This window comes from Dasypus novemcinctus, chromosome 21, assembly GCF_030445035.2.
Source record: "Dasypus novemcinctus isolate mDasNov1 chromosome 21, mDasNov1.1.hap2, whole genome shotgun sequence".
Taxonomy (NCBI): Eukaryota; Metazoa; Chordata; class Mammalia; order Cingulata; family Dasypodidae; genus Dasypus; species Dasypus novemcinctus.
The window spans coordinates 55,607,394-55,624,680 of record NC_080693.1 but is presented as its reverse complement, the minus strand read 5'-3'; the positions used below and the strand labels follow the sequence as shown (position 1 = coordinate 55,624,680).

The window sequence follows — 17,287 nt, the reverse complement described above, 5'->3', positions numbered from 1 at the left end:
CTCTAGGGGATTCAGAGAAGGGAGCTGCTCAACCTAAATCATAATCATGACTGCTGATCTCACTGCAAGGCATGCCCCCCTGGAATGCCAGCAGGCTAATGTGGTCCCAAAAACAATCTGGCTGCTTCTTCTGGGGCGAGAGTGGGGAGGAAAGGAGTAAAGGAGCTGCCAGTCATGGTGGTATGCCTAGAAGAGAAAGGGCAGAAGGTGGGAGGTAGGGGTGAGAGGTGGCAATAGCCACACTTTAGCTCAAAGCAATTGGGGAAAGGTTCCGGTAGCAACCCATTTTAACAGCTTAAAAGCTCTCAAGGGCTTTGGTAGATACTGCCTCCCTATTATCCCTGTACCCTTGTATCTCTACAAGAAAAACCTCTCCCTTGTCTCCAGTACTTTCTGAGTGATACACTGGTGCTCAGTAGTGATGGAACAACAATTACTTAGACAGATATAAGGAGAGCCTCAGGCATTCCCAGTGTAATACCAGTGTCATAGAAGGTAGCCTGTACCAGGCCAGAGGGCTTCAAGCAGGAATTTGAATGGTGCCTGAAACCTAAAAGCAGAAAATTTCCAGAAGGACAGGAATGAAAGATGGGCAGAGTGCATATTTTGGTTTGGATGTCTATGCTGATCAGAATTCTCCCACCTCCTGATGGCAACCACAATATTGACAGGTTGCTAAGAGTTCCTCGAGGGCTGGAGCACATCCCAGGGAAAGAGGAAAGCTGCGTGGCTTGGCCTTGCCAGACCCATGGAGGAGCATCACTGACCTCTGTCTTGCTGTGGCAAGAAGCCCAGACTTGTTATATAAAAGATCTGGCCTGCAGCTGGAGCCTGAGCAAAAACACAGTCTAGAGCTTCATGCCTTTCAACCCAGCCAGAGAATATCAGAGGCCAACCCTGCCCTTGATTTGACAAAGAGAAAGAGCTATATGAGGAGTGGGTTCAAGTGTTCCTAGGAAAGCTGGTAGCAGGAAAGGACAGGACAGGAACTGGTGGGCTACATAGAAGCCTGCTGTCTGACAAAGGGGGATGCAATTACGAGCTAACACGCCTGAAGCAACCTCAAGTCCTGCTTCTCCAGGAAGCCACTGCTTGACTAGATACAAAATATTATTTGGTCTGAGTATTTGCCTCCAAAGAGAAATGGGTGTGTACACACATGGGAGTGGGGGAAGCAGAACCTACTCTACTTGTCCTCTGCAAAGGATACAGGTAACAACAATGCCCCGGTTCCCAAGAAGTAACAGACCTACTCTGCTACCTAGAGTGTATTCTCCCTACACATTCTGTTCATACAGCTGAAGAGGGTCATTGATTTTAACTGCAGGAAATTCTTGCTGGTTCAAGGTGGGATATTCCTATGAGAATTCTTTTCTTCCTCCAAATGGGTCAGATTTTTGGCCCCATCTGATCCCTTGGCTGTATCTGTTTTCTGGCCTTCATAGAACTGAAACCCAGTTTGAAAGAGGCCAAAGCTTTGCTCATTTCCTTATTCTTTACTCCAACATTCCAAGAACAGGACTGGGCATCCAAACATTCATGAATAACATTTGGGAATGGATCTCATTTAAAAAATAAAAGAAAGGAACTGACATGATGTGCTCAGAAGAGGAGGAAGCGCAAAGTGAGCTGCACAAAGCACTTTCACACGTCATTTAGTCATCGTGCCACCTATGAATAAGCAGAACAGGCACACTCCACCCATTCTGTAAAGGAAGAGCTGATTTGCCCAGGACCACCCAGAATTAAGGCCTGTCTCTGAGCCTTTCTACACTCAGTGACCTCCATCTGGGATGGCAGAGGGGAACAACTCATTTGTTCTAAGTTAAACATGAATGGGTTTAAACAGCATCAAAAGGGAGGAAAATTGACTCTTAAAAATTTAACTAAGAATGTTGACATCCTGAGTCAGATTAAGAAATATCTTTGTATAATTTCACAAGGTGACTTCTTTTTCAGGCTAATAATATCTTACCCAAAAACTGACAAATGGACTGGATGATCTCCAGAGCTTCCTTCCAAGTACAGAATTCTTAATAAAAAGGCTATCCTGAAGTAAAACACCGAAGGAGAAGAACCTGGGCTCTACAGGACCTGAATGAGTCCACTGAAATCCCAGGCTAGCATCTGCCAGCCCTTGGGTGGGTGGCTAAGGGACAACTCTCCATTACCTGAGTACTCCTCACTCCTATTGCTCCAAGGGGACTCTGTCCTGGCTTAGTATACTTTTGGGTCACTTTTTCCAGTTGTCCAGGGAATGCAAAACTCAACTGAATGTTGGCCTCAGTTTAATTTTAGCAAGAATAAATTCTTTAAAATTTAAAGAATAAATCCCAAGGTTAACTCTCAGTTACCCATGTATGAATACTCAAAAGCCAAAGTGAAAAACCCATGTTAACTTTTCTGTCAGGTGGACTGCAAACTCATTTTCATGTAAGTTTACAGAGAAAAACAAGCTGGTAAATGTTCAATAGTCGATAAAAAGCTACTTGGTAAGTATGTACAGTCAAAATCCAGGATTTCACTTCAATGACAGAGTTGATAAATAGGTCAAAAGTCTTCCATTTCTTTCTTTTCTTTTTGGAGTAATGAAATTGTTCTAAAAATTTCTGTGGTGATGAATGCATAACACTGTGAGAATACTAAAAGCCATTGATTGCACACTTTGGATAGATTGTATGGTATGTGAATACATCTCAAAAAAGCTGCTTTAAAAAAATAAAAGCCTTCCATTGCCAGCTAGCCCTCCCACCCCATCCTTATCCCTCTCCCAAAAGGAGAGAGTTTCATTACCTGGGTGGCCTTGTCATTGGTACAGCAGGTGAAGGCCCCATCAGTATCTCGTGGCCACTGGCCCAGAAGGTAGGAGCTGAGGATGGTGTCCAGGGAGAAAGTACGTCGGACTTGGGGTGGCTGAGGCCTACACACTGATTTTTCTGGGGCCACTGAACATGGTACACTGGCTGGAAAAGAGCACAGCCCGCACATCTTGGCATCAGCATGGAGGAAAGAGACATATGGTAACCAACCCTCTCTCTTCCAGTAAGCCTCACCTAATAGTCACATATCCACCTTCCTCCCAAAAGAATGTGAAGCAGCCTACAAAACCATAAGAGTTTCCCTGACTTACCTAGCCTTTATCACTGCAAACAATTTATACCATTTTACTTTGGACTTAGGTATTACTTTATAAATGTCCTCTACCTTTTTCCTGTTCCTACTGGACTATGAACTGTGAACTCCTTGGTCCTAATACTGTTTCCTGAGAGCATTAAAGACGGAAACTTGAAGACAACATCACGTTTTCTTCTAACTTTTATGTCCTGCCCTTCTTCCTCCCCCAGCACCCATTGCAGGGCTCCTTATACATTGTACAAATTCAACCCAACTAACTGAAGGGCTTTTCACACTTCCTTTAGCACTGGGAACCCAGGTGACTGAGATGAGTAGAATGACACAACTATTTTCAACTCTCCAGGACTGAGGAAATCCAGTTTAGAAAAATATCCAAGTTTTGGTTCTCTCCTCTGCCTCTGACTTCTATCTAAACAGTACAAAAATAAAGGAACCATAAATCCATTCATTTACTTCTAAATGAAGTTTTTGGTTAAGGCTTTCTGACAGAAGGTAAAAGTTGAAAATATTGATAAAATATAAGGGTTTTGGATCTTCTGTAAGTTTCAATCCTGTTGACCATCACCACATTTAAAACACTCTCTCTTGACTTCAAGTGTTGGAGAGGATGTGGAGGAATGGGAACCCTCATCCACTGCTGGTGGGAATGTAGGATCCAGCCATTCTGGAGGAGAGTTTGGCAGTTTCTCAAAAAACTAGCTATTGGCGGTGGACTTGGCCCAGTAGTTAGGGTGTCCGTCTACCACATGGGAGGTCCATGGTTCAAACCCCGGGCCTCCTTGACCCGTATGCAGCTGGCCCATGCGCAGTGCTGATGCGTGCAGGGAGTGCCATGCAGGGGTGTCCCCTGCATAGGGCAGCCCCACGCGCAAGGAGTGCACCCCGTAAGGAGAGCTGCCCAGCGCGAAAGAAAGTGTAGCCTGCCCAGGAATGGCGCCGCACACACGGAGAGCTGATGCAGAAAGGTGACACAACAAAAAGAGACACAGATTCCTGTGCCGCTGACAACAACAGACGCGAACAAAGAAAAAGATGCAGCAAATAGACGCAGAGAACAGACAACCGGGGTGGGGGGGGAGAGAAATTAATTAATTAATTAATTAATTAAAAAAAAAACAAACTAGCTATTGGGAAGCGAATTTGGCAACTGATAGAGCGTCCACCTACCACATAGGAGGTCCAGGGTTCAAACCCAGGGCCTCCTGACCCATGTAATAAGCTGGCCCATGCGCAGTGCTGATGCATGCAAGGAGTGCCATGCCACACAGGGGTATCCCCCACATAGGGGAGCCTCACATGCAAGGAGTGCACCCTGCAAGGAGTCGCCCCATGCAAAAAAAAGTGCAGCCTGCCCAGGAGTGGCACTGCACACACGGAAAGCTGATACAGCAAGATGAGGCAACCAAAAGAGACACAGATTCCTAGTGCCGATGAGAATGCAAGCGGACACAGAAGAACACACAGCGAATGGACACAAAAAGCAAACAAAAGGGGGGAGGAAGGGGAGAGAAATAAATAAATAAATCATAAAATAAAAAACAACAAACTAGCTATAGATTTGCCATATGACCCAGCAATTCCACTGTGGTATATACCCAGAAGAACTGAAAACAAGGACACAAACTGATATATGCACACCAATGTTCATAGCGGCATTATTCACTATTGCCAAAAGTTGGAATCAACCCAAATGCCCATCAACAGATGAATGGATAACCAAAATGTGGTATATACATACAATGGAATACTACTCAACTGTAAGAAGGAATACAATACTAATGCATGGGATAACATGGATGAATCTTGAGGACCTTAATGTTGAGTGAAGCAAGCCAGGCATCGAAGGACAAATACTACATGACCTCTCTGATATGAATTAAGCAAATCAAGCTGTCTCAGAGAGCTAGAGACTGAAAGACAGGCTTAGAGGAAATAGCAGGGGAGTGGAAGGTTGTGAGCCAACGCCTACATGGGCAAAATCTATGATAAAGTGGAGGTCAGCTAATAGGGAGGCAAGGATGGTCAACCACCACACCAGGGAACTGAATCTACAGCTGCAAGCAGAATTCCATCCATCAGACATGTGGAATCTAAGCCCCTCTCTATTTAGAGGTGGAGTGGACATCACCATCCCAGGGTCCTCAGGATGGAGGAGTAAAATACGGATTAGAGTGGACTTACTGGTATTCTACTATAGAATTATTGTGACTCTAGCAATGGAAGAAATTATATCATTGATGTGGAGACAGTGGTCATGCGAGTTGCTGAAGGCAGGAAGAAGGAAAAAGAGGTGTGATATGTGGGCATTTTCGGGACTTGGAGTTGTCCTCAATGATATTGCAGGGCAGATGCAGGGCATTATATATCCAGCCATAACCCAGTGAATGGACTGGGAGAGCGTATAAACTACAACATAAATTATAATCCATGGTGTGTAGCAGTGCTCCAAAATGTACTCATCAAATGCAATGAATGTACCACACTAATGAAAGAAGTTGTCAATGTGGGAGGAGTGGGGGGTATGGGAAGTGGGGTATATGGGAACCTCATATTTTTTAATGTAACATTTTTTTGTGATCTATGTATCTTTAAAAATTAAATGAAAAAAAAAAAAAAACTACAAAACACTCTCTCTTAAGATCTGTGAAGCTTTCACATCTGTAGTAATTCCTTGATAGTTCATGTGTACATTAAGCACAGCAAAAAGAACTGGGGATTGTAGATATAAATAAACTTGAAGGGCTTTATATTAAAAAGACTTAACAATACTATCTACATTATACAAATTCACCTATTTATATACATTATAACAGTTGTAATCAATATGAAATGTACAATGCTATGTTTTGCTTCATTCTACCCATTTCATATACCCATTTCCAAGTCTCAACAATCATTATATCTAATGAGTACATAGTTGATATATAATAGTACGCTTTACCACTTACATATTTTGGGACATTTGAGAGGTCCCCTGCCCCAATTTAGATATCAAAATGTTACTGAATGGCCTTCATTCTCAGTTTTATCTAATCCCTAGCATATTTCTAGTTCATCTCCATCAGCATTCATGATACATATTTTTCTGTAACTCACACTTACAAAGGTAGTGTGAGTTGCAGAAAAATCAGGAAAAATAAACAATAAGAAACCAGAACCTCAAATTTCAATACCCAGAGATTACTATTAATGCCACTAATACAATACTAATATATATATGATCTTACCTTCTGCATATATGTATGTATGTATGTATGTGAGATCATACTACACATATTGTTTTGTAACGTGTTTTCACCTTATCAAAAAACGTCTTTCCACATCAATAAAGCCTTCCAGTGGAACCCTGATTATCTGGTCCCACTTACCTTTCTTTTATACTTTACTCGCCCTCAAGGTCTCTAAATCCTGGACAAACCGCACAATTTCCCAACCAAGTCCCAGGGCTTCCTGACACTGAGGTTCGGTATATGAGCTCAGGGTTGAAATCCAACCCATCTGCCTCAGCCTCCACGAAGCCACTGGAGGGAATGCCTCAGAATTTTTTGTTTCCTTAGTACTTTGTACTCTTCTAGCATTTACCACCCACTCTCTTGGATTACAGGTATTTGTTACTTCTAGATAATAAACAACCTGAGGACATGGACTGTCTGATTTATCTTTGTATCCCCCACAGTGCCTAGACCATGAGCTGGCAACTGGCCAGCACCCAAATATTTGAATAAAATTGAAAGACTGATACTAGAAAGATAAACCTCCTCTAATTTACTGTGTATTCTGAAGTTGTCTGTTTAGTTATTCATGTTTTTCTCACTTGCCTCAGCTGCTTGTTTTTTTACCCCTCTGAGGCTCAGAAAAGGTCCAAACTCTTTCTTACCTGTTCAGTAAGTTAGTGACAGGCATGCTAGCTTCAAGTCCCAACTTTATCTTCTACACTAGGATTTTAATCACTCATTTTCCTATTCTAGGTTTAAGACCAAAAGGTGGCAATCTGGATATTTCTGGGAGGTTCTGCCTGACATCAGCAGCTAGGTCAGACACCAAACGCTGCCACATGGCCTTCCAAAACTATAATAAGAGCCCACTGATGAGGCAGAGGCCCTGGAAAGCAAATTTACAAAAGTTACATGACAGATTAACCAGAGAGGCAGGTGGGAAACAGATAGCATAAAGAATGAAGTGTCTTGGGAAACGGACTTTGGCCCAGTGGTTAGGGCGTCCGTCTACCACATGGGAGGACCGCGGTTCAAGCCCCGGGCCTCCTTGACCCGTGTGGAGTTGGCCCATGAGCAGTGCTGATGCACGCAAGGAGTGCCGCGCCACGCAGGGGTGTCCCCCGCGTAGGGGAGTCCCACGCGAAAGGAGTGCACCCATAAGGAGAGCCGCCCAGCGCGAAGGAGGGAGCAGCCTGCTGAGGAATGGCGCTGCCCACACTTCCCATGCCACTGACGACAACAGAAGCGGTCAAAGAAACAAGACGCAGCAAAAAGACACAGAAAACAGACAACCGGGGGAGGGGAGGGGAATTAAATAAATAAAAATAAATCTAAAAAAATATATATATATAGGGGAAAATGTTAAAAAAAAAAAAAAAAGAATAAAGTGTCTTAATTCTAAAAACAGCTTCATCATTGTTTAGAAGGAAGAGGACTGCGACTCCAGGGTAGAGAAATAAGCAATAGGGAGAAAGATTTCTTGGAGCTGCCTCTCCCCTTCCCTCAGCAGGAGTTGCTGCAAAACTTCCCTTTTAAGGAAAGTGGTTGTGGCTCAACTGACAGAGCGTCTGCCTACCATATAGGAGGTCCAGGGTTTAGTACCCAGGGCCTCCTGAACCATGTGGTGAGCTGGCCCACGTGCAAGGAGCTTCCGCATGCAAGGAATGCCGTGCCATGCAGGGGTGTCCCCCACGTAGGTGAGCTCCACACGCAAGGAGTGCGCCCCGCAAGGAGAGCTGCCCTGTGTGAAAAAAGTGCAGCCTGCCCAGGAGTGGCACTGCACACACAGAGAGCTGACACAGCAAGATGATGCAACAAAAAAGCAACAGTTTCCCTGGTGCCGCATGACAAGAATGCAAGCAGACACAGAAGAACATACAGTGAATGGACACAGAGTGACAACGGGGGAAAGGGGAGAGAAATAAATAAAATAAATCTTAAAAAAAAAAAAAATTCCCCTTTAAATTTTTTCCTTATTGGGACCCTTAAGAACTATCTTATATTTATGTAATACTTTTAAGTTCTGCCCTGTCCCCAAAAGTACTTTCAGGGCGCAATTCCCTTTAGCTCTCCTATTAGCTCTGAAAGGACTAGGGAAAGAATGTTGTATTTTCTAGATGAGGAAACTAAGACACAAGGAAGGTCAGTCTCCGACTGGACTCAGTGACCAAAGAAGTCAGCAGCAGTCCTAGAACTAAATCGAAGCCTCCTTCCCCCTAAATCCATCTTCTTTCAACTATTCCCTGAGGTTCCTATCCCTCTTACATGAGGAACACCCTTTGGGGTTGCTGAGACACCTGCATAGGATTGCTGGAGGATGGATTGCTTCCTTAGCTCCTTTTAAGGGAAGGGGAGTAGGAAGGAGATGGAACCTGACGCCCTGGTGCTCTGCAATGACATTTTTTTAAAACCTAGGGTAAAGGATTCTACTATCTGCCAGGAATGATTTCAGCCACACCTATTTTACATCAGTTTCCATCACCCTTCATACACCACCCATTCAATGAACTGCAATAGGAGGTCAATCTCAAGTGTAATAATCACTGGTGAACCTTACTGCCAGTACTCACAGGACTAGGAAGTATCCAGAATCCTGGAATTTGGTGTCAGAATCCAACCATCCATTTTGGTCAATTCTACATTCTTTCCAGACACCTTGGATTAAAGCTATTCACAAACCACAAAGACTCTGAGGACTTCATGAATCCTGACCTGTTCCTCCATATACAAAAAAATAATACCACCACCACAAACAGGAAAAAAAAAAAAAAGAGAAGGAAGGAAGGAAGGGTATAGATATCAAAGTAACCCCAATCCAAAACCCAACACGTCTGACTCACTCTCCATTGGTCTACCTCAAGGATCTCACTGCATCTAAGTCAAATGGGAGGATTTGCCTCAGTTTCTTTAACTTGTACAAGGAGACCGCTGGAATTCAGACTTTTTTCTAAGACGACCACATCTAACAGAGTTCTGGCACAGCCTCCAGCTAGCCACAAGATGACAGAATTACTTTCTGTCCTAGAGCTCTTCAGCCAGGCTCCACCTCCTCTCCCAAACCCCTAAATTTTAAGATGTCCAGCTCCACTGAGGAGACTAAATGCCACCTTAACTTCATGCCTAGGAAATAAAGGAAGGGACATTAAAAAAAAAAGACTAGATTTTGACAGGGAAAAAAATCTACCACTTATTTAAAAAACCTCCCCCCAGATGGTTTTGTGAGCACCTGCTAATTTGGATACCAAAACTGATTAAGGGCTACACCAAGGTGTCAAGGTCCTCAGAAAGGCAACACAGACCAAAGTCAAAACCAGACATTCTTGTAGGGGCTGCAGGCTGGATCAGTCAGAGAAAGAACAGTATATCCCCCAAATAGCTGGAAGGGGCTAAGGTGGGCAGAGTGTCATTCTGATTGCAGCTGGGTCATCTCTGTGTGCAACTGCAGCCAAAACTACACAACCTTACAAGGCCTGCTCTCCCGTCTGGCAAACAGGAACATGGAGATTCTGCCTAAAGCACCTCTTAGGGATGCTGTAAAAAACAGAAATGAGGTACAAATATGCTTTAAAGTCTTCATTAGGAAGATTATGTCAACTCAATTCATGTCACTTGATGCCCCCTAATCAAAATCTTTTAGGATTGAAAGTGAGGGTGAGGGCACCCAGAAGGAGGAGACCAGCCAGAAAAGATGTGTAAAGCGAGTTCTAGCCCCCAGATCCACAGGCCTGTGCTATCCTGGTACCTCAGAAAGGTACACAACACCCTGGAGATGTAAGGCATGCCTTCAATATCAAGCCCTTTCACTTTACTAGTGACAATCTACCCTAGTCATGGATACCACCTTGAATAAATGGTTCAGGGGAATTAATCTGCTTTTAGGTATGGGCTTCAGTAGCCACATATCAGCACTCAAGTTCTGCTGCCCATGAGACCTACCTCAGTTGAAAATGTCCCCTAAAAAATGTCACCTTAAGTGAATATAGTTGAAACAGCCATTCCAGCCCTCATGGGCTTACAGGAAAGATCTGAGTGTTGGGTTCTGCCCAGCAATCGTATGATTATGATTAAAGAAGCCTTGAGAAGTCACAACAGTTGACTGCGGTTGGAAGATGAACTGGTTTTATTTCTGGAAAGTACCCTTCTCAGATTTGGGAAACGGGGAAATGGGACAACTGGCTCCCCTATCAGAGAAAAGAAGCCCATATCATGACAGGCCATGACAAAGCAGCAGGCTGCCAGGCAGCAGCTGGGTGGCTGCAGGAGGGTGGAGTGTCCTGTTTACAGCACCATGGGGTATTATCGGCCCATCGCATGCAGCAGCCTCCACAGCCCAACCACCTGGCTATGCACCCTGGCAAGGAGCCCAGCCATTTCACCATGCAGCTGAGTGCTGGCGGATGCTTTGGTTCCTGGGCAACAAGAAGTGAAAAAGAAAAAGGGCACACACCAAAGATAAGAAGCCTTAAGTACTATCTTCCAGAGCCACTTGGCCCTGTCTCCCAACTGCTGTAGTATGGCTTTGGGCAAAGGAGGATATGACTGGAAAGGGCCAGAAGTCAAGGGTCTGCCCATTGGGGGATAGTCAGTACGGTGGAAAGCACACAAACAGCAAACAAGATAGTAAACCAAGAGTGGAAGAAGGGTCCATATACCAACAGATTGATTCCTTCAGCAAACAATTTTTGAGCACCTACTATGAGCCAGCTTCTGTGATAAGCTCTGGTGGTACATGAGGAGTAAGACAAGCTGCTGCTGCTGGGACTAAAATGGGGAAAGCTAATGTAATACCTAAGTGCCTGGTTGCCAGGGAGGATCCCTAGGGGCTACCCCACTCCACAAGTGCCTCTTCAAAAGAACCAGCAATGTGTCTCTGCTGCTTCCTCATAGGAATTCAATTCAGGCCTGACCACACCCACATACTCCCACCATAGGCACCTGAAGGAGAAAATGACAGCTATTGGAAGAAGAACTGGGATGGGGTGAGGGGAAGGAGGACAGAGACAGATGATGAAGGAAGTGAGGAGCTTTGTGGCCAATGATGGACTATGCGGGTGGAGACTTAGCAACTTACAAGAAACCAGTCCCTGACCAACAGGTATTCCTAGACATCTAGAGGGGCTATTTCACTTACTTTACTATCTTTGGAGCACTGTGGGATATAGAAGTTTGGGAAATAAAGACAAGGCTGCTCTCCAACCCATCCTCTTTTAGCACGAGACCTTGTGATCCCAAAATACCCAAGGCCTACAGAAGTTAAGAGAGAGACAGCCAACAAGGTCTCACACATGGCAAAAACTCAACAACTAGCTGGTTCAACAAACAAGTTATGAGTCATTTTTTCATCCTGCTAGGCTTTGAAGCATTATGAAGCATTATGAGGTCTTCTCGCCTCCTCTCTTAAAGAGAAAATAGCTCATTATAACAGAAGCTGTACACATTAGGGGGAATAAGAAAATGCAGGAGCAAAAACTAAAAAATAAAAACTACTGAGATCACCATTGTGCGCATCCTCCTGTTCTCACTCCCTGCACATGTATACACATCCATTTTTAACAAAATGAGATCATATTATACATACTTTCCTATGACCTGCTTTTTTCAATGACTTCACTTTTCCATTTCAGTAAATTTTCATCTCATCTAACACCCAACTCACACACAAGTTTCTCCTCAATGTCCCCAAAGTGTCCTTTACAGTTGATTTATCCATTATGCATTCTAAATGGTTACATTCTTTAAGCCTCTTTTTCTAGCCCTGTTCTTTTATGACACTGATTTGAAGAGAACTGGTAAATTGTCCTGTAGAATGTCCCACTTTCTGGATTTGATCCTCCCCTCTAGTAGTTCTCTCTTAATAGCTCCTCTTTTCACCCAGGTCAAACACATAAATACACAAACACACATACTCTGCTGTACCTTGACTGCTCTCTTCAAACACAAAGAAAAAGGGGAAAAAATTTTTAGAGCCCCAAGAGATAGATTTTCCTCAAGCTTGCAGTCTGATTTCTTTGCAGAGTTTGACCTTAATTTTAGAGCTGTGGTGGGAAAGGAATGGAGAAACCAGTAGGAGCCACCATAGTTGCTTCCTGAACTTGAGAGGAAAAGCAGGCAGGGGGTGGACAGCACAGGAGGCTGTGGAAAGGTAGTGTGCTTAGACATCCAGGGAACAGGCTCTACCCTGCCCTAACCCATAACCATGATGCAGCCCTTTTGTGGCAACAAATGTTAATCTGAAAAAGAGCACAGTAAAACAGGGATTCAAAATTCCTAAACATTTCCCCCGAAACAGATTTGCATTAAGTAGGGGAAATTCCTCCTAACAGCTTCCCAGGGATTATTTTTCTATTTTGGTAGTGTGTTGGGATTAAACAGTGCAGGCAGTCTCTGAGCTCTCTGTGGTCCAGTGTCACTTAACTGGTTTAACTCAGGGTCACTTAGGTTCTGGAGGGAAGTTGTGGTCAAACTGAAATCCCCAAAATGACTCTACAAGAGTTAGAAGCCCTCCTTGGAAAGCCCAAGGAGACCCCATTCATCCCAGCTGGGAAAATTAAACCTGGAGCTTTGAACAATTCTTTCGAAACCAAACAATAGCTGATTTTAGCCCAAACATGGAGAAGAAACTAGAATGAAAAGAATAATAATAAAAAAAGGGAGTAACATCAGTCTCCTGTACTAAGGTGGCTTACCCAAACAGAAAAAAAAAGAGCACTGATACTTGTATACCCATGAAAAATGTCTCTCAGCCAGGCCCTCAATTAATTTTAAAGTGTGCAGCTCAGGTTGTGAGAGCCAATGAAAGCATTTCTGGCTATGTGTCTGACTCCCCAGGATGCAGACCACATCTGTAGCAGCTGGAGAGAAGAGCCAGGAGAAACCCATCTGGAGATGTCATTGTGGGGGAAAAAATAAGGAATATACTAACTCTTCAGCTCAGGCAAAGAGGAAAAGGGTGACTTCAAAGTGTATGTGTGTGTATGTATAAAAGGAGCAGGCAGACAGCATTTACAAAGACGTTTGTTCAATTCTCAAGAAGCTGCAGTTAGAAGAAAAGGAAGTGGTGTGAACTTTTCACCTTTTATCTGAATTCTCTGAAGAGGAGTTCTGTAGGATTTCAACATTCTTAAAATAAAACAAAACACTAGTTACTGATTGGAACATGCTTTCCTTTGGGATCTACTTGGCCTTTATAAGAATAGCATAAATAGCACATAGTCTCGTCCTCTCTTCCTAAAAAATTCTCACCATACTTATTTGGAAGTGATGGATTTCTGGGTGGCCTATAAACTAAGAGGACAAGCATAAACCCTTGAGTATCTTTACTTCCCACAACAATCTGATTCTGATCAAGTAAAGATAAAATCATAATGTCCAGTTTACTCTTAGGTAGTCTTAAGATAATGAGATGAAGGAAAACCCAGATATTGGAGAGGTCCACCTATAATAAATGCTGCAAAAGAAAAACTGCAATTGAAACTGTACTGTAATTTTTACTCTGAACATGTGTACCCCATACATGCTCACAAATTCTCCTATGGAAGAAGGGGCAGAATTTCCAAGTTGTTATAGTTGGGAGCCCATGACACACTCCTAGGTAGAGAGATAAACTAATTTCTCCAAAGTCACAGAGCAAATTGAGATTTATTCAGGCCTTTTGCCCCCAAACAGAAGATTAAAAGTACATTTCTAACCCTTGTGTTTCATTGTCAGACTCAATTTGTTAAAACAGCCTGGCTGCCTTTGTTCAGGAACTACCCTGTGGGATGGAGAGTTCTCTTCCCCTCCCTTGCCAGGAACCAGGACAATCATAGCTGGTGCCATGTTGGGTGGCCCAAAGGGAGGAAGAAGACTATTTAAAAATAAGGGATCCCTTTCCTAGTGAAGAAATGGAAAGTGAAAGAAAGAAAAGGAAATAAGGATAGAATTATCGATAACTTTCAAATAACTATTATAATTTCTATTTTGTGAACATACCATAGCTTATTTTTAGTTCCAGCCTACCTTCCCCTGACCTCAAGCAAACTGCCGGACAGCAATAAATATTTAAACAATACTGAATTTAATATCAGCCAAAGTCACACAAAATACCTATATCCTTTGACTGAAATTGGCCTGCCTGAAGGGCCAGAATTTGATGGCCCTTCTGTTGCCTTCTCCTCCAAGATTTCAAAATCTAAAAGAAAAACTTTTGTTATTCCCTTTTGGAACTGCTCATGTCAATACTCACTTCCATTAGTGTTCATTCAGAACTGGCTTTGTGCAACTTTTAAAGTAATATCTCAATTTGGAAAATATCAACTGATGATAAAATCACTGGGTGAAAAGTTTTTAGGGAACAGAATATTCACATAATGTCAAAGTAGCATCCTATAAATTACTACAAGAAAAATGTATATTTAAAATGAGAAATCTGGTGGTTCTACCTCAAATGATCAAACTTAGCATTACTAGTAATGGACATCTGACATTTTAAGCCTCTAAAGCAGGGGTTCTTAACACCCAAAGGGTCTGTGGAAAGATTCCAGGGGATATGTGAGCTTGAATTGAAAAAAAATCTACTTATTATCTTTATTTCCTCTGAGCTCTCAAATCTAGCATTTCCTTCACTTGTGAATGTATGCAATAAATCACAGTAGTATTCATTTCATATTACATTACAGTTGCTGGGTATCTTGAAAAATTGCTTACTCATCCATCCTTCGAAATTACAGCAGTTGTGGGACACAGATGTAGCTCAAGCAATTGGGCCCCTGGTTACCATATGGGAGGTCCCGGGTTTGGTTCCCAGGGCCCCTGGTGAAAGTAAGCTGGCCTGCGTAGAAAGCCAGCCCACGCGGCAAGATGACACAACATGACGCAACAAAAAAGAGACACAAGAGGAAAAGACAGTGAGGGATACAACAAACCAGGGAATTGAGGTGGCTCAAGTGTTTCAGTGCCTCTCTCCCATGTCAGAAGGTCCGGGATCAGTTCCTGGTGCCTCTTCCTGGTGTCTCGAGAAGAGAAGTCAAACAGACACAGAGGAATGCACAGTGGATGGACACAGAGAGCAGACAGTGAGCACAAGTGGTGGGGGGGGTAGGATAAATAAATACAATAAATCTTAAAAAAAAAAAAATTACAGTAGTTGTTAGACCCAATGCTAGTTGAGTGTCATAAACTATCTGCCACTACATTCTGAGACGGGATCCATGGTTTTCACCCAATTGGAAAGGTGTCCATGGAACAAAAAAGGTTAGGAACCCTTGCTCTAAAACAATATATAATACGAAGTACACAATTTCACTCATGAAATATTCTTGCAAAAAATGTTTAACCTAAATTGAACCAGGTCTCCAGACCTAACTATCCATTTACAGGAAATATAGAGGATAGAAGAACAAGTTAAATACCACCATTAGGAAACAATCAGAAAAATTCAGAATATGAGGAGAGCTAGAAGACAATTTTGGTCCACACTCTTCAAAAAAGTCAGTTACTTAAAACAGTAAAAAAAAAAACCCTATAAAGTGTGTGTGGGGGGTAGAGTTCTAGAACAAGACTGAAAAGACAAAACCAAATGTAATATAAGATCCCTGACTGACTCCAGCTCAAAAACAAAACAAAAGAGTGATCAAATGGGAAATTGAATTCGGACTGGATATTAGATAATACGGAATTATAGTAATTTCCTTAGATGTAATGATGTAGAAGAACATTCTTATTCTCGAGATGCCCCTGAAATAGTAAAGCATGAAGCATCTGATATCTGCAACTGACTTTCAAATAGTTCAACAAAAAAGTGCATAGAGATGCACACATGCATGTATTTCTGACACTCACATATCAGACTCTTTACACATAAAGAGGAAGAGAGAGAAAACAATTGTGCCAAAAGGTTATCAATTAATGAGTCTAAGTGAAGGATATGTGGTTGCTTACAACTTTTCTGAGGTTTGAAATTTTTCCAGAATAAAAACTTGAGAGAAACTAAAGAACTGGCTTAATTTGGAAAGACAGAAATTCAATTCATTCCTGAGCAAGGACCCAAAACTTTTAGCATTTTGACCTTTGCAGGCTAGCCACAATTCAACTGGATCATTGCTCTGAGTTTCTACTCTGTGGAAAGAGAAGGTGGGTAAAAAGAAAGGAAATAATGAATGAGGCTTAACCTGAGGCAAGGAAATGGAACTATGGCACAAAAATGTGAGTACAAGGTAGAATAAAGATACTAAGTGAAGGAGATATTAAGCCAAATTAAGAAGGGTCAGATCATCCCCGGAACAAGACCAAGACTGCAGGCAGAAATAGTTCCTACAGGTCCAGAAACACAGTTGAGATCGAGTGTAACTTCAGATATACTCAGCTGGTGGGCATCCATTTGCCATTATTCTTCAAAAGGAATGTAGAAGCCAGCAAAAGCCCATGGAAGAAGGGTAAGAATGGCTAGAAGGATGGTTGCTAGGTCTTGGGGAAGTGTAAACAGTTTATCAGTTGTCTTCTGTGTGGGTATAAAAATGAAAGGCAAGAAAAAGGCTTTAGTTAGGGAAAGATTTTAGCTAGATAAAAGAACTTCTTGCCCACTGGAAATGAATGAGGAAGGCTACATGGTTATGCCCCTGAAAAACTCCAGGAACTGTCCCCACTAGTTGTCCCTAGCTTTCTCAATATTCACCCTCTAAAGGCAGGAGACTGTACCAAATCAGCCAAGCCTTCTCTAGTTCTAGAATTCTCTAACTATTAAAGAGGATGGCATTATTAATAAGAGATGGCTACTGACCAATTTAGCTGAAATGAAAGCTCAGAGCCCATGGTATTACCTGGGGCAAAGACAAGGGGGAAAAAAGGCAAAAAGTCTAAGGGAGATTTGCCTTACCTAGGCTGATCAGACAGCTGTGTTGTGGGCTCCCAGATGATATCTTCCATTTCCTCCCCCAAAGCAGGAGATATAAATAGTGCTC

At 42.7% G+C, this 17,287-nt stretch overlaps 1 protein-coding gene across 2 annotated transcripts in view; it reads right to left on the bottom strand.

The window, feature by feature from the left end:
- The window catches only part of LOC101428912 (protein FAM117A), a 57,120-nt gene that overhangs the window by 25,608 nt on the left and 14,225 nt on the right, over window positions 1–17,287 (bottom strand). For both annotated transcript variants that reach the window (XM_071210611.1, XM_058284018.1), the window contains exon 2: window positions 2,794–2,963. In XM_071210611.1, the coding sequence (XP_071066712.1) occupies window positions 2,794–2,963 (170 nt within the window). The remainder of the gene's footprint in view (window positions 1–2,793; window positions 2,964–17,287) is intronic.